Below are 23180 nucleotides of genomic sequence, written 5' to 3' on the forward strand. Positions count from 1 at the left end.
AATATTAGGTGAATAATTAAGATTAAAAGATTTGATAAAAGTTTGCTTTGTTTGATGTTTTAAATTATTAATTTAAAAATAAACATAATTACGTTTTTTTTTTGCTTTGATACATTAAATTTATATTCATTTAACGTTATACATATATGTAATATATTTGGCTTTTAAATATATTGTTTTTTTTAAGAAATCTCGAAAATTCTGCATGAGGTACAAAGTCGCATTAGCGGGTACAAAGTCGCATTATATTACGGGTATTACCTATATGAAACTTCCCTTACAATCTACATGTGACATGTCCCTGACAGGACGAAATTTTCTATGAGCAAGCAATAAGCCTGTGACAGATTCTGCCTCATCGAGCACTCTTACGTCATTAATGCAGCAGGTATACTAGAGAGTCCTAAATTAATGTCACAATCATTTCCACGATAGAAGGTTAAGACATACTTTTAAGCGGTATTTTCATCACGAGACTGCATCAAATATATGTATTATCTTTACTATAGGTACTGTCGAAGGATGCCCCCCAAGCTTCGAAAAGTAAAATTACGAATTTCGAAACAAACTTGAGTTGTAAAGATGGCGATAACCGTCACTGGAGCTGAACACGTCCTGCAGCTTTTCCAATCCAAGACAGACCCATATAACCCAATTCATTCAAGAGCGTATTACCGGAAATGGATTTATTTAAATTATTATTCTTTTTCTTCGGCTTCTTTTGAGCCATTATTAAGTGTTATCTTAAATAGATTTAAATAATAATTATTATAATATGAAATATTTACAAATTGTTCTTCCGGTAAAAGATAAATATGCGAAATTAGGTTGATGATATTTCTAAACCAAAAATCTAATTAGAGCTGTTTTTATTTCTTGAAATTAATATAAAATATTTTTAATATATATTATTTTTTATTTTATCTGCAAATCTTGTGTTTTTCTTATTAAACTTAATGGAACAAAAACTGCAATTGAAGGTTACAATAAATGCTACAAAATGACTCAAAATATATGTACGTATGAAATAATCCAGTATTATATACGATATAAATAATCTTTAGTATAATATTTAATGGTTAATTCTGACAAACTGACAATCAATCGATTGTGGTATCGCATAAGCGATTAAGAGCCACTTGCCCAAAACACCATTCCATATTAAAACCGTCCCAATACATATCATTTTATTCTATTATTGTTTAGGAAATCACATATACTTACTAAATTTCTTTCCCCGACTAAAACGTAAAAATACACAATAATAATATTTATAACATATCAATAAGTTCCATGACCACGCGCCCAAAAAATATTACTAATTCTTTAATAAATAACACTCTAGTAGGTATCGGTAGGTAGCTTACCTTGAATGAAATCGATTCCACAACAACAACAAATACATTTCATATTATAGGTACATACATTGACCTATTTGCGTAATGTCAATTTGACACAAAATTAAATAATATTTTTACAAGTTGTAAACAATAAGTCGTGCAGTAATTTTTCATAATGTAAAATTATTAGAAATTAATGAAGCGAGTTCAAAATCGATTCAATTTATACTCGGTATTGTATAAGATAACTCGTTTTTTTTTTTATGCAATTCGTCGCAACACTAAAACGATTCAAACAACAAATAAACATCATTCAGAATACGTCATTGTAACTGATAAGACGTAAGGTATTCGTATGATTAAAAACTATTGTGTATAAACGAAATATATCAATCTTAATATATTAAGAGTGGACAGTAGAGTGCAAATTTGTTTAAATAAGTGTAAATTTCAACGACCATGTAAGTAAATTTAAGCTAAAATTAATTTGATAATTTTAAACTGCACGGGTTTATATCGTAAATATTTCAAATTAAATACAAAGGTTTCATTTTGTTTCAGCTGTAACAACTTAGCAATTAACTTATGAAAGCATATTTTCAATACTAAATTTACAGCTTTTTTAAATAGATGTAACTCTTTATTTTTATTAAAAAAAATACATATTATTCCTGTAATAATTAATAATTCTGTTTGCCTACTTGGTGGTAGAATATGCCTTAAGGAGGCGTATTTTATTATAATTTAAATTTATCTTGATGATACGGCTTCCCATAAGCCTGCAATGCATAAAAAATAATCAATTACTAGCAGTTCATTAATTACTATTGTAATTCAAAAGTACAGATATTTCAGCTATAATTTATATTTCAGCATGTTGACAGAACTACCCAACACATATTTATTATCAGAAGAACAGCATCAGTTCTATACGGACAATGGATACTTGGTTATAAAAGGTCTTTTTGACTTTGCAACATTATACAATTACAAGTAAGTACAAAGAGAAAGTTAATTTTAAAATATATATTCATTTCTTTTAAATATTTCTGCTTCATAGATAGAATTTATTAATATTTTATAAGGTGCATCTAGTTAAACCATTCTAGAACAATACGACCTTGGATATAAAAGTAATTTTTCCTTAATATAAAGCATAGATTTAAGATAAAGATCTTTATTATATTTCTCGGTAACATACCATTTACAGTATTTATAAAAATTTTGTAAAACCTTTTGACTGTAAATGTTTACTAATACCTCTTCAAGTGCATATTTATATTTACGGATCGAAGTCAATTATCGCATCAATAAGTTAAAAAAAAATATAAAAATTTTGCTCAACTAATTATATTACATAATTGTTACAAGTAGTAAAAATGTGTCATTTATTTATATTTCATCATAGGATAAAAAATTAAGGCATAGAAAAGATGATGAAATTCAATATTTATTTGACACTATTAATTTTTTTTACTGTAGACTGATTAGTATAAAAACTATCATACTTAATTAAATTTATTTAATAGTAATTACCTGTAAGAAATCCTTCGACACTCTTATTATTATGATAACAAATGAGTATTATTGAATGTCTAAATCTAATCTTTGACAATACACCAAATGCTATATTAAATAAGACGTAATCACTCATCTTTATCAATATTATAAATGCAAATAAATTGTGTCTCTTTCACATCTAAAACATTGAACTGAATTTCATATAATTTGTTATAACATGGAGTGCAAGCTACTCCAAGGTAAGATATAGGATATAAGATGCTATATTTTGTCCAATAATTGAACTGGTTCTTTTGATAGTATTGCTTTTTTTAGTAATGTTAATAATGTTGGGCAGATGGTTGTAAGTGTAATAAAAAAGTAGTCTTATTATCCTTTGTTGGGGTTCAAACCCGCTTCATTTCAAATTTCATGAAATTCTGTTCCGTGGCTTAGCTATGCAGGTATAATATACAGCAATATATTCCCATTTATAATATTAGTATAGATTTATAATAAAGAGGGTGTTATCCTCCGGACAGACATGGTCAACGCCCTGGTATCAGTAAATATAAACTTGTATCAAAGTTATTTACTGTAATTTAATTAGACAAACAAATTTAACATGTAATTAATATGCATTTTATTTTTATACATCTTATTAATTTTCAAAATATCATATAGATTGAAATTGATATATTTTATGTAATAATAATAACAATTAACAATAGGCTATTTGACAATGTAAAAAATAAATTGTGAATTATTGTAATCAGTATATTATGAGTTTTAAAATGGTTATTTACTAACGAAAGTTGAAAATTATGCTTAATTTATTCAAAAATCCATAAATAAAAATGCGACAATTCAAACGTTTGTCACGTGACACAAAACGCTCCTGATTGGCCGGGCTTATGATGAAGTCACTTTACTAACCTTTGCTTTTCTACCATATGTACCACAGATTAAAATACAGCAAAGTGACGTCACCGGCCCCAATGCAGCGCCATATTGTCCAAGTAGCGTTTTCGCGCGTTATTTAAATATGGAATTTTTAATATAATATTTTTCGGCAAATATGTACCAGAAATAAAAAAATCAACTTTTACTGGGTTCCTTAACCTCTACTAAATAATATAAAATAGATTTTAAAAACCAGTCAAATAGCCTATTTGGTTAATTTCTATTTATCGTTTTTAGACAGAGCTGAGATGGCCCAGTGGTTAGAACGCGTGCATCTTAACCGATGATTGCGGGTTCAAACCCAGGCAAGCACCACTATATATATATGTGCTTAATTTGTGTTTATAATTCATCTCGTGCTCGGCGGTGAAGGAAAACATCGTGAGGAAAGTGCATGTGTCTAATTTCATTGAAATTCTGCCACATGTGCATTCCACCAACCCGCATTGGAACAGCGTGGTGGAATATTTTCCAAACCCTCTCCTTAATGGAAGAGGAGGTCTTATCTCAGCAGTGGGAAATTTACAGGCTGTTACTTTACTTTACTTTACTTTACTTTAGACAGAGGTTTCTTCAATTCTGCAAAGGCCTTGTGGGGAGGAGCGGTAGCCTCATAGTAGTGAAGGAAGAAGCCCTTAAATCCAAAGGGCTGACAGGGGAGCAGTTGATTAACAAGGTATTGTTTCTTCAGATTTCTAGACGTTTATTTTTTTTAAATAGATCAATGTGACTCCAAAAATTTAACAGCCAGTCCACATAAATATTGGCGCTGTAATAAATATTCCCCATTCCTTATTTCAAAAAACAAAATAAAAATATACTTTATTGAATGAAGTAGGTTTTTACAAGCACTTTTAAATGGCCATTTAATAACTATATTAAGTGAAGCTACCACCGGTTCGGAAAGTAAATTCTACCGAGAAGTACTGGCAAGAAAATCAGTAGTTACTCTTTTTCAATAATAGGCTATTTGAGTGGTTTTTACTTTAAAATCTATTATATATGATTAAGTAGAGGTTAAGGAACCCAGTAAAAATTGTTTTTTTTTATATCTAGTACATATTAGCCGAAAAATATCATATTAAAACCGCCATATTTAAATAGTGCGCGAAAACGCTACTTGGACAATATGGCGCTGCAATGGGGTCGGTGACGTCACTTGCCTACATTTTAATCTGTGGTACATATAGTAGGCAAGCAAGTGACTTCATCATAAGCCCTGCCAATCAGGAGCGTTTTGTGTCACGTGACAAACGTTTTAAAAAATGCATTTTTATTTATGTATTTTTGAATTAATTAACTATTATTTTCAACTTTCGTTAATAAATAACCATTTTCAAACTCATAATGTATTCTGATTACGTACAATAATTGACACTTTATTTTTCGCATTGTCAAATAGCCTATTAAAAAATCAGTCATATTAGTTGAATACAATTATATATGTATGTAATTTATCCTGCCTGGAAGTTCAACAAGTCAACAAGTATCACCAAAGCGCCGCCAATTTTGAGAACTAAGATACAGATCCCTGTAGTTACACTGGCTCACTCACACTTTAAACCGGAATATAACAAACACTTGTGCACATACAATGATAATCATTGTTTCAATACAACTATACTATTCAATAAAAGATTATACAGACGATAAAAAGCGTGGAATTAATTATTGTTGACTTCTTGTAACACATATATGAATGTATTACATACATATATAATGGTATTTAACGTGGTTTTGTATTTTTAAATGTTGAAAAAGAGTAACTAATGAGTTTCTTGCCGCTTTTTCTCGGTAGAATCTACTTTCCGTGGTAACTTCACTTAAGGGGACTACAGGAGCTAATTGCCCTTGAGAATCACGCGCACACACTTACACTAACGACAAAAACGGCATGTCCCCGCGCGCACTACGCTTAGCGAGGCGGCGAGGTTACGCCTGAATATTCCAACAGATGGCGCCGAACCGCCGCGCGCCGCGCCGAGCGAAAGCGAAGCGAAGTCAATTCTATCAATTCTATCAATCATAGATTTCATAAAAATAGACAGGACAACAGAATTATTTTAATTTCTTTGTGTCATTTAAAAAATTATGATAAAATTAAACTGAATTAATTAAACTTAAATTATTATTATTTTATGTACAAAAAATAGTTAATTTAAACATTTTTTCTTTAATTTTTACTGTATCAATTCAATTAATTGTAATACTAAATATTAAATCGTACCTATTTTTAAATTTTGTAAGTTTGTTAAGCGATTTATTAAATAAAATTGGTACTGTTCGTAATTTGTACACTGACAAAAAGCGTAGAGTTTGTTCGTTTTACTAATATCGGTACACAAAGAAAAAAAATTAAGTTAAAAAAGTCAGCATCAAAAAGTTATTATAAAAATAATATCGTCAAGTCGGTTTTGTAGAATTATTGGTTAACTCGGTCAATTACAGTGGGTTTAGTCATAAATCTCATAAAAATAGTTTGGATATTAGAATTATTTGTATTGTTTTTGACTGATATTTGAAATAAAACTGATTCAATTAAATTCAAATATTTTTATTTATTTTTGGTTTAACAAAAAAACAAAAAGTTTTCGTTTTTTTTAATTATTCGTTCTGCGTCGTTCGTTATTAAAATATCTTGGATTTTTGCAATCAAAATTTCACCCACTTTCACTAAAGCTACGAGCTAAAATTTTTCAATTGATACTATTTCCAATCTTTAAAAAATATTGAATTATGTATATGACTCTTCTAAATATTTTAGTTCTTTGGTTCACAACAATTACATATTTCAAGATGGCCCAGTGGGTAGTACGCGCGCATCTTATTGCGGGTTCAAACCCAGGCAAGCACCACTAAATATTCATGTGATGTGCTAATTTGTATTTATTTATTTTTTTTATTATTAAATTTCATCCACGCATAACTATATTTCCTATAATAAACAAAATTGATAAAATTAAACTCTAACGTAATAGAAATAGCTTCCGTGTTATTTTTTTTCGATTTTCTTAATTCTGAAAAAATAAATGCATAGTTGTTAGGAATTAAATTTTAATAATTATAAAATATATATATATATTTTTAAATATAGTCCTTTAAAAATAATAAAATTTCAAAAAATAAAAGTCAGAGTGCGGGGATCGAACCCGCACATTCTTCTTGGACTTGCTTGCATTGACTAAATACTCCATGGTGACTGTAAGAAATCTGTCGAAAAATCTGATTGTATGCGAACTAATTGCATTGTTTTTAATAAATGTTTCCAATAATCATTATTTATAAAATATATATATATGTTTACTAATTAAATACTCTTACCTTTTCATATTATCTTTCATATGTTCGGCTTTTTAATTTATATGAACGTTTTTTAGTTTTCTTCACAGATTGTACTTTATTTCCCATGTATACAAAATTAAACTTTATAAAAAATAACTTAACAAAATAATAAATGGCTAACTACAACTAGACTATTTTAACTCAATATATTTATTTACATAAAAGAATAATATTCGACAATTAATTTACAATTAAAATTACACAAAAATAAAATCTACGAGATTTTATTCGCAACGATGCGGTGAAAAGAGCGACACGTCTGTATAGCAACAGGCCTCGGCCGGCAGTGTTTGTACGAGGCGCTCACGCACACATGCTTACGCATTTTGGTCGAAAATAAGAAAATCTGATTTAAAAAAAATCTATTGATTTTACTAAATAATTAAGATAATAAATTTTTAGAATATTGTTTGTAGAATAATCTGACAAAAGACCAAAATTATTGAAGGTATATAAGTGTAGTTAAAAAACAAAAAAAGACTTTTTTAGAGGTAACTTTGCGATTTTTTTCTATCGAACCAAATTAATTACATCATGTTTTCAACACAATTAATAACTAGTATCTATCCTGAAGATTAACATATATTTTTTTCATTTGGTTTATTGCATTGGATTATATACTTTTTGGCATTTTAAAACTTGCATTTAGCTCATGTAGTCCCCTTAATATAGTTTTTAAATGACCTCAAAATGATGGAAACCTCATTGATTGTTTATGTGTTATTTCATTGTTTGTTTCCCGAAAATTATATAAATATTTTTTTAGTATGAATAATATTTAGAAACACTTTATATTAGATAGTTTTTTTTTTAATTTAAATAGGATTGTAGTAATGGGCTGCGTTCAATTATTTAATACTCCCAGGAGTGTTTTAAAACTTTATATACTTATAGTATTTGTTTATAAGAATTTTATTAATGTATTGCCCTTCATAATAATTGTTTTAACCTCACATATACTCAGGAGTTTTATTTAACTATTAATTTATTTAATAGCGAATTATAATAATCCTAACTCATATTATAAAAGCAAAAAAGTAGTAGTAAGTCTGTTTATGTGTTCCGTTTTACATCTTGAAAAGGTAAAGTAAAAAAAAAAAAAAAGTAAAGTAACAGCCTGTAAATTTCCCACTGCTGAGATAAGGCCTCCTCTTCCATTAAGGAGAGGGTTTTTGGAACGTATTCCACCACGCTGTTCCAATGCGGGTTGGTGGAATGCACATGTGGCAGAATTTCGATGAAATTAGACACATGCAGGTTTCCTCACGATGTTTTCCTTCACCGCCGAGCATGAGATGAATTATAAACACAATTAAGCACATATATATAGTGGTGCTTGCCTGGGTTTGAACCCGCAATCATCGGTTAAGATGCACGCGTTCTAACCACTGGGCCATCTCAGCTCTTTCTTGAAAAGGTACTCCACTGAAATTTTCCATACACATTCCCAAGAGTAATGGAAAGGAGAAGATAATAATTGCCCCCACCCACTAGTTATATCTGTATCTATACTAATTATATCTGTATTAATATTATAAACTTTAAAGTATCTCGGTCTATCGCTCTTTCACCACCAAACTAATGTATCGAATTTGATGATATTTGATCTGAAAAATACTTGAACTCCGAGAAGAGATATAGGCTACTTTTTTGCCTGCGAAACAAAACGCGAGCGAAGCTACGGGCTATAACAATAAATATGTTATGAGTATATACTTAATTGATATTCAAATGTATGTATATTTAAAGATTTTCTTAGTAAAAATGTTTACATTACAGCATTGTGTAAATACTTGTCCGGGCGTCTAGGTATTAGTTATTAAATAAAAAACTTAAAAAAAAAAAGCAATTGTAATGAGGCTCAGTGTGGGTTTAAGAATATACGTGGTGGTAGAGTCAGACCTATCTCAAGCTATGCTTTTGTCTTACCTTGAGCACATTATTTGGGTTCCATTTTGAAATAATTAGCTTATAGTTTCAATTTTTATTGTTAAAAATGACATATCAATTCAAGGAAATTCTGCCACATCTTTATCCACCATCCCGTATTGGAACAATGTGGTGGAATTTGCTCCGAACCTTGTGTTGTTGTTATTCCGAAGTTTGAAGAGGCATTAGTCCAACAGTGGGAAATTTACATGCTGTTAATGATATCGTAGAATCAACGGCTTTACATGTACGAAAAACGATACACACTTTGAACTTTAAAAATCGGGGCTCCTGAGAATATTCCAACTAAAAAGTGTGTAATAGGCTATTTGACAATGCGAAAAATAAATTGTGAATTATTGCAATCAGTGTATATTATGAGTTTAAAAATGGTTATTTACTAACGAAACTTGCAAATAATACTTAATTTATACAAAAATCAATAAATAAAAATGCATTTTTTCAAACGTTTGTCACATGACAAAAAACGCTCCTGATTGGCCGGGCTTATGATGAAGTCACTTTCTTGTAAACCTTGATTTTCTACTATATATATACCACAGATTAAAACACAGCAAAGTGACGTCACCGACCCCATTGCAGCGCCATATTGTCCAAGTAGCGTTTTCGCGCGTTATTTAGATATGATGATATTTTTCGGCAAATATGTACTAGAAATAAAAAAAACAACTTTTACTGGGTTCCTTAACATCTACTAAATAATATAAAATGGATTTTAAAAACCAGTCAAATAGCCTATAGTAAGGACCTGGAGTTCTAGACCTACTGGGAGTATATTCGTATTATTTCCAACAAAACAACAACTTTTTATGTCTCACAGGCTTTTGTTAAGCGCAGGTCACGGATTGACGTCACGAGGTGACTTGTAATACGACGTACATACACAATAATTACCAACTTCACGGTTTTTTTTTCTATAAAAAATAACGTATGCATTATTAAGTAGGCTTTTACAAGCGTCTTTGAATCGTCATTATATTAAAGTCAGTGTACCTATACTTTATTCATATAGGCTTCAGCATTTTTGAATAGTTATTTAACACAACTATTTTAAGTGAAACTACTAACGTTTCGGAATGTAGATTCTATAGAGAACGGACAGAAAAAACAGTTACTCTTTTCCACAATTTATAATACAAAGTCATTTTATATAATTTATTCTAAGTATATATACAACAAGTTATATAAGCTCCACGCTTTTTCATTATCTTCTTATCTTGTGTCCAAAAAAATGCTAAAAAAAGGAGTAATGTTGTGCAATATATTATTTAACACATCATATATTAGTTGACGTAACTAAAATCGGTTAGGTGCACACATTTCTGACCAAATTGTATTCTTAATTCTAAATTTGACGTAAATCTATACACTTAGATTACTAAAATGATGAATCAAGAAAAGCCTAATGTATATACAGTGAAACCTGGTTAAATGGGACCTGGATAAGTGAGAAACCTCTATTATTGAGAACTCCAATGAGGTCCCGGCACTTTTTCATTAAATTACTTTAGTTAATGGGACTTTTTGAACCTGCTTAAATGAGATTTTAATTCTAAGACTTTATCGATGTTTACCTCTATAATTGAGACTCTTTAACTCCATAACCTGTATAATTGAGACAAATTTTACACAATTATTCTGAAATGTGAAATATTGATAATCCTAATATTTTTAATCAAATTTATTGGATCGAGAAAGATGTTTCAGCAATTAGCAATCAAGTGCAAACAAACATAACCGATTATTTTAAGTCATAAAATTTACCCTATTGGTTTTTCTGTAAGCCCAGTTACAGAGGGCCCCCTCTGTAAGTGAGACAACTATAATTTTAAATCTGCTTAATTGGAAAACTGGATTATTGGAAACCCTTAATAATTGGTGCATATGTCTTGGTCCCTTGAGATCCCAATAAACCAGGTTTCACTGTATACATATTTTTTTTATTCATAATAACAGCTTCAAGACATCCATTTCGACGATGTATTCATGACGTATACGGAACACCCACTGCTTATCGACGTGGTGACGCAGTTCATCGGCCCCAAGGTGCGGGTCATGAACAGCATGTTCATCAACAAACCCTCTGGGAGCACGAGACATCCTCCACACCAGGTACTTAGTTATAATTCGAGATGGAACATTTAATAATAGTTCTCTTTACCTCTAAAATTGATTTTCAAGCTTGATCATTTATCAGAGCCAATGAAGGCAGAAGGACGTCAGATAAATCAGGTACATATGTAACATAGTTCATAGTTAGTAAAGATTGCCTAGTGATATATACTTAAACCGCCGCGCTAAACATGGATTATGAAAGGTCATAAGTGCGTGCTAGTTTTTTTAATCTATCAATCAAATATGTTTTGTTCAAGTAAACTTAAGATGGGCCAGTGGTTATAACGCGTGCATCTTAACCGATGATTTAGGGTGCAAACCCAGGCAAGCACCACTATATATATGTGCTTAATTGTGATTATAATTCATCTCGTGCTTGGCGGTGAAGGAAAACATCGTGAGGAAACCTGCATGTGTCTAATTTCATCGAAATTCTGCCACATGTGCATTCCACCAAACCGCATTGGAACAGAGTGGTGGAATACTTTTCAAACCCTCTCCTTAATGGGAGAGGCCTTATCTCAGCAGTGGGAAATTTACAGGCTGTTACTTTACTTTACTTTACAAGTAAACTTAACAAGATGGCATTAAACTAGTTATTACCTTTAATCTTTGATCAATCGCATATTAAAGACAATAAGCTATCTCAGCTACTATTACATTTAATTCGAGATAATTAATCCAAGTCTAAAGGAAAACCCTGTGAAGAAACATGCAATTATTAGATAAAAAGCAAGAAGCGTGTTGATGTGTATAATTATATATAAGTATTAACTTTATGTTAAGCAAAACTAGTAATCGTTTAAGCCGCCTGGTCACCAATGCCTATAGATGATGTCGCTGTCAGAAAGAATATCCATTACTTAAATCCATTACTTTAATTAAATCACATTCCTGACTCCTTTAAGGATTTACCAACAACTGTGTTCAAAAAGAAACTTTTTGATTTTCTTATAAATAAACTGTATTATAATGTTAACGATTTTTAACTGACAAGAATTAACTAGTTTTATTATTGTGTTTGACATTTTATCTTTCATTGTGTATACCTATTCTCAATTCTTTTATTATTATTGAAAGACATTTTTATTAATTGTAATTTGATTTAATTAATTGTATTTAATTCAATATCATTAATGCATGTTTAATATTTGCACACCGATAAATCGGTAGAATATGAGAATCATTATAAATGACCATCTACATTATGTACCATATTCTGCAAATAAATGAATTATTATTATTATCATACCAATGCGTCCCCCAACTTTGAGGCAAGATTTTATGTCCCTTGTGCTTGTAAAACAGGTACATTGACAATTTAAACTATAACAGCAATACCAAATACAGCTGATTGTTAGTAGAATATCTGATTAGTGGGTGTACCGAATTGATCATTCGCAAAGATGATATAAAGTCCCCTATCTGTCGTAAATGCCATGTCCTGACTGACTGATCATGACATCATCGCCAAGTATATACTATTTAAGTTAGGGCTGAGTAATTAATTAAGAAAGAGGCCCACTAACGAAGGAATATTGGCAAATCCTATCCCTAAGAGAGTGAAATAAGGTTTGAAATTTCAGGTAATATTATAATCATTTTCCACACAAGCAAAACCTTGGGCAATAGCTAGTATTTGTTTTATTTACTCATTTGATTTTACATAAATTTCAGGACATGTTCTATTTTCCATTCGGTCCCGCCGAAAAAATTGTCGCCGCTTGGACGGCGATAGATGACGTCACCGTTGAAAACGGCTGCCTCTACGTGCTGCCGAAGTCACACAAACGGAACGTTCTATACCCACACGAGACTATTCCTGTAAGTAAAGCTCAACAGATGGCGCTGTCAGTAACGTTTGCAGTTGTATGTATGCGCCACGTTCCGATAGATGGCGCTGAACGATTGGTGGTGATTTCTGCATCGCGCTGGCTAGATTTTCTGGCGTTGAATGACGTTCTCTTGTAGGTTAGTTCACGGCATCGCTTCTCGGCCTTTTGGCTAAGATCAAAGTGTAGTATCTGTTCTTTTCAGCTTAATATCTGAAAGTTCCCGCACTGCGGGACCAGTATATTAAACTGATTTTTGTAAACCGACGGGATGTTCGGGGCTCGCTCCACTCCCGTCACGGGTCGGCCCGGCATTGCAGTGCCGCCGGGAACGGCCCACATAATATCTAACACTACTAGAATTTAAGATTTTAATCTGAAGCAACGAATCTTGACGTTTAACTGATGACGATGAGCTAATATTTTATTCGATTCATCATCATAAGCAGTCCATGTTAGTCCACTGCTGGACAATAGCCCTCTCCAAATGCACGCCACTTTCTTCGGTACATGTATGTAATATGTTGTTTATTGAAACAAAAAACTTAGTTGTTGCTCTGTAAAAAAGGTATTTATTTTTTTAAAGTTTGATACAATGAATATTATATTTGCAAATACTATTTACGACTACTTATATACCTAGTACAAATTAACATTATATTATTTACTAACCTGTAAAAAAGAAACAACATTAAAAGCTATTGCTTCAATTTCAATTTTACAATCGTTACATATTCCTTTTCAAAAATCTTAACTTGTAACTATAATGTACAATAAACCAGAGAGCCTTTTTCTACAGATTAAATTATATAATAAATACAGAGTAAAAAGTGCTGCCACCATAGATAATAATTATAGTAAGTAATGAGCAAGTGTAATTATTTATTAAATTAAATGAAGAGTAAGAGCTTCATTTACATCTCCCTCCCCCCCTGGTTTACAAAATCATCAGGCACTGGTATAAGTTTTGTAATGTGAAACAAGTTTGATTCTAACTTTTTGTGTCCAGTATTTACTTTATAAATTGAGTTAGATAATTTTTCTAAAATTTTGTAAGGTCCAATTTTTAATTCATCTAGCTTTTTCCTATTTAATCGGTTACCATTTTCCACATATACAAAGCCTCCTTCTTTTAGTTGGGTATTTATTCTGTTTTTATCAAATTGTTTTTTATTATAATTGTGTGAATTTATTGTTCTTTCCAATGCTATTTTTCTATCTTTTAATAAATCATTTTGTGTCTTTTGTTCTTTTAACTCATCCGGTAAGATACTAATGACTCTTCCTTCCATTAAATATGCTGGGGAAAATCCTGTTACAGTGTGCTCAGTTTCATTATATCTCTGGGTGCATTGATGGGCAATAGTTGTCCAAGCTATTTTTCCTTTTTTTTCATTAATTGTACACCTTATCTTGTTAATTAATGTCTGATTTAATCGTTCATTGAAACCATTAGAAAATGGTGCATTTACTGCAGTGAAAATGATAGGTATGCTCTCCTTTCTTAAAGAGTTTTTAAATTCATTGGAATTTATTGCTGGATATTGATCAGATAGAATCATTCCAATTTTATTGTCAGGAATAACTTTTTTTATCAGTTTTATGAAATCTTCTGCATTCTGAGTTTTTGATGTTAATATATATGCATATCTGGTAAAATGATCTACCAGAAGATGGAGATATGTTTTTGTAGAGGGGGAGCCACCAAATCCACCGATGGTATCTATAGAGACGATTTCAAACGGATAAGTAGCGGGACCCAGATGTGACATCAATCCATATTTAAATTTAGTTCTAGATTTATTTTTTATGCATATTTCACAGTTCTCACAGATTATTTTTATATTATTTATTAAATTCTTTGCTGTATAAAATGGTTTGATTTTTTTTTCTGTTTGTTTTACTCCTATATGGCAATATCTATAATGTACATTTTTTATTAATTTTTTACTAAATTCCTCGGTGAGAATAATTTTTTCCTGTCTTCTTAAAGTATATCATATCTTTTAGTATCAGTTTATCTTTATATAGTTTTAAGTCTTCATTTTCATCTTGATCATGTTTGATGTCTTCTAGTTTAATAAAATTTATAATTTTTAAAATTTCTTCTTGGTTTATGTCTGGTTCTAACACTGGGTTTCTACTCAAGCTGTCTGCTTCTAAATTGTTCTTTCCTGGTGAATATATGACTTCAAAATTAAATTGTGATAAAAAATATGTGAGATCTCCTAGTTCTTCATCCGTCCTTGCTTTAATATTTAATTTTTCTAGAGGTTTATGGTCTGAAAACACTTTAAATTTTTTTCCTATGAGCCAATGCTGCCAATATTTTACTGCTTCTTTTATTGCTAGACATTCTAAATAAATATATTTTTTTCGCTTCTGACTTTCATTCAATTTTCTTGAAAAATAGGCGCATGGCTTTTCTTCTCCATTTTCCTGTAACTGTTTCAAAATAGCCCCTATACCCTGAATACTAGCGTCGGTATAAATATGTATAGGTAACTCTGGGTCAAAGATTTCTAAAATAGGTTTTGAACAAAGTAGTTTTTTTATCTTGTCAAAAGATTGTTGACATTTTTCATTCCATATAAATATTTGATCTTTCTTTAATAAAGTGTGAAGGGGATCTAATATGATGGATATGTTTGGAACATATTTTCCATAGAAGTTTATTTTTCCTAGAAACTGTCTAACATTTTTCTTTGTTTTTGGAACAGGAAAGTCTTTTATAGCTATTAAATTATCTTTTAGTGGAGTAACTGTATTATTTTTTATTATGTGGCCCAAATATTTTACAGAGTCCTGTGCAAAATGACATTTAGAAAATTTTAATCTAAAGCCCTCCTTAGAAATTGCTTCTAATAACAATGATAAGTGTTCGATGTGGTCTGTAAATGTCTGGGAAAAAATTAAAATGTCGTCGATGAAATTGACTGTAAAATTTGATAATTTATGTTTTCTAATAATGCTACTAAGTATTCTTTGGAAAATCGCAGGTGATGTTTTTAATCCAAACGGTAGACAAGTCCACTGAAAATGATTTTCTTGAAATGCTGTTTTTTTCCTATCTTCTATTCTTAAAGGTATTGACCAGAAAGCAGAATTTATGTCTAATGTAGAAAAAAATTTACAATTTCTCGTATTAATCATTAAGTCCTCTATTAGTGGGAACGGTTGTGACTGAGGAACAACTATTTTATTTAAATCGCGAAAATCTATACATAGCCTACATTTTCTTCCTTCTTCTTTCTTATAGGCTAGTGTTGCAGGAGCTGCAAAAGGACTATAAGATTCCTCAATTAATTTATTTTGTAATAGTTTTGAAACTTGTAGTTCTATTTCTTTTTTGTCTTCAAAATTGCATCTGTATGGTCTTTTGCTACAATATGTATCTACTAATAAATCAATGTGTGCCTCATAACCTTTCACTAAGCCTACATCATATTTGTCTTTTGCAAATAATGATTTGTAATTGTTGATTAATTCCTTTATTTTTGATTGTTGTTGACTGTCTAAATTATTTTCAGAAATGTTGAAGTTTGTTGCTTCTATGTGCTCATTAAAGTTAACTTTACACTTATCATCCATATAGCAATCATTTCTCACCGTTCCTTTCTTAACTTTATTTTCATCAAAGTAATAATTTTTGTTTTCAATTTTATCGCCTGAAATATTCATATTATTTTCAATTTCTTTCATCATTTTTTGTGTAATTTCTAAGTTTTCATTTTGAATAAGTTGAAAAGCTTTTATGCAATCCAATCCAATTAAAAAGTCAAAATCAAAATTTTGTTCATCTATGACAAAAACATTCATATTTCTTTCTATTTGAAAAATCTTTATCTTTAATGTTACTAGTCCTATAGACTTTTTTACACCATTAATCGTTTTTAAATTTGCTTGATTATTATAAGTTTTGTGTGGGTTGTTTGGAAACGATATTAATCTTGAGTTAATTATACTCACATTAGATCCTGAATCATAAACCCCCCACGTTTCTATGGAATCATTTATTAATAACTTGGTTTTGATTAATGGTGGGATTATTAGTTTTTTGGATCTATTTTATTTAAACTTTATTCTAATTCAGAATTGTTCACACTTCTAATTGGCTCCTTTCTAGAGGGGTTATCATCTCTATTTTTAAACCAACAGACAGATTCCGAATGATACCGAACCCCTTTTTTTTCTTTTTCACAAATCCTACATGGGCGGTCTTTTAAACTTTTTTCTTTTATTTTACTTTCCGGCTCAATTACTTTTTTTTCAACAATCCTTTTGTTAAAAAAATGTTCCAAGCCCCGAATATTACTAAATAAATCTTCAGTGTCTTTTAACTTATTTCTATCTATTTCGTCTGCTATAAAATTAGGTAGTCCAGTGACAATTAAATCAATTAAAGTAGATTTATCAATTAACTTGTTAATTTCTAATAAAAGCCTTTCTTTTTTCAGAGCATATTCTAATAAAGAACCCTGTCTATACTTAAATAATAGAGCATACCTTATTGGTGACCAGCCTTTGTTTACATATGTTTCACAAAATTTTGTTTTCCACATACACCACTCTGAATTTATTGAATATTTGATAAGCATGGAATTAAACCAATCTTGACAAGAGTCATCCAAAAATAACCGAAACACTTGTATCTTTTGAATATCTTCACTTACACCTACACGAATGCATTCAGCTTCGAAAATATCCATCCACTTTGTAACACTTGATGTATTTTTTGTAAATTTTTCTATTACCAACTTTTCAGATAAATTCTTTAAATTAGACTGCTTAGTTTCCTTCTTTAATTCAGCAAAACTTTCAAGGATTCTTGTAAGAGTCTCTGTTGAGGTTTCATTCGTAAAATCCTGTTGTGTTTTTGGTGTACTCTCCTCCAGTAAATATCCCTTAAATTGCATATTTCCATCTTCATCCGAATAAGTATCGCGTAATTCTGGTGTTAATGAAATCCATACTTGTCTTTTCTCGTGCCTTCTTTGTAAGGTTGCTTTTACTTTTTGATAAATTTGAGTTTTTGACAACTCATTATGCAGTTTTACCGGTTGTAATTGTTCCGGGATTAAAAACAGATTTTTATCGGCATTCATAATTGAGGTTATGCATATTACATTAGTCTTCGGGTCTTCACTCGGTTTCACAACAAATTCAAATTTCAACTTTTCCATTGTTTCCAACAGCTATAATTAATGTTGTTTTGTAATATGTTGTTTATTGAAACAAAAAACTTAGTTGTTGCTCTGTAAAAAAGGTATTTATTTTTTTAAAGTTTGATACAATGAATATTATATTTGCAAATACTATTTACGACTACTTATATACCTAGTACAAATTAACATTATATTATTTACTAACCTGTAAAAAAGAAACAACATTAAAAGCTATTGCTTCAATTTTAATTTTACAATCGTTACATATTCCTTTTCAAAAATCTTAACTTGTAACTATAATGTACAATAAACCAGAGAGCCTTTTTCTACAGATTAAATTATATAATAAATACAGAGTAAAAAGTGCTGCCACCATAGATAATAATTATAGTAAGTAATGAGCAAGTGTAATTATTTATTAAATTAAATGAAGAGTAAAAGAGCTTCATTTACATGTATTTGTAAGCAGCGTTGCCAATGTGTGGGGAATTCCCCAATTTGCGGGAAATCACAAGTCGATCGGGGATTGGTGTGGGGATTGTACTATGAGGGGAATTTATCCTTATGCGTTTTATACCGAAACAATCGGTAATTGATTGTTTACCCGTTTTTTAGTTAGTACGAAAAATGAAATTGTAGTCGATTATTAGTTAGCATGGTAGCAAAAACACACTATACAGACAGTAACCATGACTAGTCTGATTTGACGAAAAACCTTTACCTTGGAAAATTAGATTTTATTTTTAGGAAATGGAAAAAAAACATACAATAAAATGATTGTTTCATTTATTTCTGTGTGCGGAATTGGGACATTTTTTTCCCCATTTTGGGGAATTTCGCTTAGATTTTTGGGGAATTAGGTAAATAGGCATTGGCAACCCTGTTTGTAAGTCGGAATGTATGTTGTTATGTAAAATATTGCCCTTCTTGCAGCGATTACATCTCTGGGCGACTCACTTACTATCACTACCTAAGCTGATGGTCATTTTCATTCTATAGGCTTTGTGCAAGCCCGTCTGGGTAGGTACCACCCACTCACCAGTTATTCTACCGCCAAATAACAGTACTCAGTATTGTTGTGTTCCGGTTTGAAGGATGAGTGAGCCAGTGTAACTACAGGCACAAGGGACATACCATCGTAGTTCCCAAGGTTGGTGGCGCATTGACGATGTAAGGAATAGTTAATATTTCTTACAGCGTCATTGTCTATGGGCGATGGTGACCACTTACCATCAAGTGGTCAATATGCTCGTCCGCTAATAATCAGACCAGCATCTCCCTTTCTGATTGTTGTGTTTGTGTGTGTTGCTAGTATTATGTTGAATGTTCCAGGCCGCTAACAATATGTACCACGGCATTGTGGACCCGTCTGTAACGAGCCACCCCGCTGTGCAGTTGGAGATGAGTCCCGGAGACACTGTGTTCTTCCACCCACTACTCGTACACGGCTCTGGAGCTAATACTAGTGGAGTAAGTTACTATGTTACATAACAAAAATAATAATTAATAGATATTGGACAAAATCACCTACATTACTCTGTGACCAAACCCAATGTAAGTAGCTAAAGCACTTGTGTTAAGGGAAATCAGAAGTAACGATGGCACCACAAACACCCAGACCCAAGACAACATAGAAAACTTATGATAATCTGCATCCGGCCGGGAATTGAACCCGGGACATTGGAGTGGCATAACCATGAAACACACACACTGGTCATCAAAATAATTACTTTGAATCACGTCAAGACACAATATTTTTTACGAACGTAGGTTCATAAAAGCACTTGAATCGTCAATACATGACATTACATTTTAAGTTCAATCCGCTTCGCAATGCAAATTTTAACGGACGTTGACTGGCAAAAACTCAGTAGTAACTGTGTTCCGCCTATCGTCATGATACATAATTTACATCTTAAGCTCAATCCGCTTCGCAATGCAAATTTTAACGGACGTTGACCGTAAACCAAAAACTCAGTAGTAACTGTGTTCCGCCTTTGAGTAATATATATAAGTGTATCCGTGTTGTCGTTTCAGCGTCACCGCAAGTGCCTCACTGCGCACTACGCCAGCGCCGACGTTAGCTACGCGCGAGTGTCGCTGCAGCGCAGCCTGGCGCGCGAGGTCGAATACGCCTCAGAGAAGGTCCTCGGCAGCCGCCTCAGCTTCGAGGTGATCACGCACACGCCTACACACACACGCGCCAACGCACACACGCACGCGCCAATACACACGCACACGACTACAAACACACGCACGCGCCAATGCACACACGCACGCGCCAATGCACACACGCACGCGCCAATGCACACACGCACGCGCCAATGCACACACGCACGCGCCAATGCACACACGCACGCGCCAATGCACACACGCACGCGCCAATGCACACACGCACGCGCCAACGCACAGGCACGCGCCAACACACACACGCACGCAACTACACACACACGCACGCGCCAACACACACACGCACGCGACTACACAAACACGCACGCGCCAACACACACACGCACGCGACTACACATACACGCACGCGCCAACACACACACGCACGCAACTACACACACACGCACGCGCCAACACACACACGCATGCACCAACACACACACGCACGCGCCAACACACACACGCATGCACCAACACACACACGCACGCGCCAACACACACACGCACGCGCCAACACACACGCACGCGACTACACACACACGCACGTGCCAACACACACACGCACGCAACTACACACACACGCACGCGCCAACACACACACGCACGCAACTACACACACACGCACGCGCCAACACACACACGCACGCGACTACACATACACGCACGCGCCAACACACACACGCACGCGACTACACATACACGCACGCGCCAACACACACACGCACGCAACTACACACACACGCACGCACCAACACACACACGCATGCACCAACACACACACGCACGCGCCAACACACACACGCATGCACCAGCACACACACGCACGCGCCAACACACACGCACGCGCCAACACACACACGCACGCGACTACACACACACGCACGCAACTACACACACACGCACGCGCCAACACACACACGCATGCACCAACACACACACGCACGCGCCAACACACACACGCACGCGCCATCACACGCACGCGACTACACACACACGCACGCGACTACACACACACACGCACGCGCCAACACAAACACGCACGCCCCAACACACACACGCACGCGCCAACACAAACACGCGCGCCCCAACACACACACGCACGCGCCATCACACGCACGCACGTGAGGCTTGTACAAACCTAATTTTCATCACATCTTCAGGTCTTAAATATAGAAAAGCTAAAGTAATGTTTATAAGATTATATCTTTATACGATTTCATATTTTTTACATCATGGTATATGTATTTATATTCCAAATAAAGAATTAAAAAGGTACCTTAGCCATGTTACACTACTAACAATTCTTGATTTATATGTCTTTGTTTATAATACAACATTGTTTTTTCGAGACTCGAGAAAATCTCCCTCTCGAAATCTCGAGAATTCCAAATTCTAGGAATGAATCTGTGTTCTTTAGCGAAGATCTTTGGTTTATCAAATCGGATAAAATGGTTAGGTTTATCCAGAGCATGTTCACAGACTGCAGACTTAGAAGAACGCCTATTTTTGACATCTCCTATATGTTCCTTGAGCCTGGTACCGATACTTCTCTTTGCGAGACCTAAAGATACAGTCAGTGCCTTCTGCGTGCAACCGGAACGTTACTCAAGATACCAATTGAGAAATCGTTGGCGGTAGTTGCAAATAACATTTCTTTGTTCTTCAAATAGACAAATGCCACCTTAGTCTACCCGTGACCACGAACGCTGTAAAGTGCTCGAAACGTCGGGTAGTCCAAAATATTTAATATACGCGATTACAATCCGTTATAACTATTTTATTTAAATTCTTCGATAAAGGATATAAAGACAATTCAATATCAAATGTTTAATAAATGTTTACGCTCTAAAAAAAAAAATAATAACATATATTATGGAGTCAAACATCTATTAAAATGATTCAATCTAACTAGTATGAAAAATGTATCTAAAATTATTATTTACCTTTAAACACACTTTATTATTGTTTCAGGACACGTGGAAATATAAAAGCAAAGAGGTCACAGTTCAGCCTAAATCTAAGCTCTAACATATCACACCATTCCCCGACGATCACATAGTAATCATGAAGGCAGAAAGTCTATAAACGACAATAACTTTATACATTTCTAATATAAATGAAGTATAAATAAGACTGTAACAAAAATGATTATAACATATTGCGGCTTTATAGACAAAAGTCAAAGAATTATGTTAGATAACTTACATAATATAATATTCTATTCAGAGCTAAATTTTAGCCATATTGTAGATTGCAACGCGAAACAAATGTATTACATACTTACTATATATGTATGATCACATCATCATCACAAATATTGTTAGAATATTTAATATCGACCTACATAGGTGAAACGAAGCTTCAAAGACGGTCAAGATATCTTTTACTATAATGCAGAGAATTTTATGTAATTTTATGTTGAATAGACGTACACAAACATTAAAAACCAAAAACGTTGACAGAACAATTACATCACTGATTCAAGGCCTTAAAGTAACGATGGAACAACAACATTAAATGTTTAAAAGTTATTCTCTCCTAAAATGTTGTTACTCTCAGGCAATTAGTAAAAAAATAAATCTGATTAGATTTGGATGTCCCGTACCGAATTTTAATAATAAAAATGTTCCCGCAACAGTAGTGAAACTATGGTCAACCTAAGGTTTGTAAATTTATTGACTTTGTAACATTTATACAGAGATTCTGTACATGTACTGTACACAAAAACATTTCTTTAAAAGAATTGTAATTTTAAAATATCATATTAGGTCCTATTGTTCTGTGAATTAGTTTATAAATGAACA

General features: G+C 32.7%; 1 protein-coding gene and 1 non-coding gene across 2 annotated transcripts; both read left to right on the forward strand.

Moving 5' to 3' along the window:
• Window positions 1–2181: 2181 nt before the first annotated feature.
• LOC124539283 (probable phytanoyl-CoA dioxygenase) lies at window positions 2182–22698 on the forward strand. The gene is made up of 7 exons (XM_047116618.1): window positions 2182–2333; window positions 4365–4479; window positions 11052–11207; window positions 12888–13034; window positions 19540–19677; window positions 20245–20379; window positions 22348–22698. Exons 1-7 carry the CDS (start codon window positions 2215–2217, stop codon window positions 22402–22404), a joined length of 867 nt encoding a protein of 288 aa, XP_046972574.1. The 5' UTR covers window positions 2182–2214; the 3' UTR covers window positions 22405–22698.
• On the forward strand, window positions 13195–13387 carry LOC124539488. The gene has a single exon (XR_006967036.1). It is a non-coding gene; the product is annotated as a U2 spliceosomal RNA (small nuclear RNA).
• Window positions 22699–23180: the final 482 nt, after the last annotated feature.

This window comes from Vanessa cardui, chromosome 22, assembly GCF_905220365.1.
Source record: "Vanessa cardui chromosome 22, ilVanCard2.1, whole genome shotgun sequence".
In the NCBI taxonomy this organism is placed as follows: domain Eukaryota; kingdom Metazoa; phylum Arthropoda; class Insecta; order Lepidoptera; family Nymphalidae; genus Vanessa; species Vanessa cardui.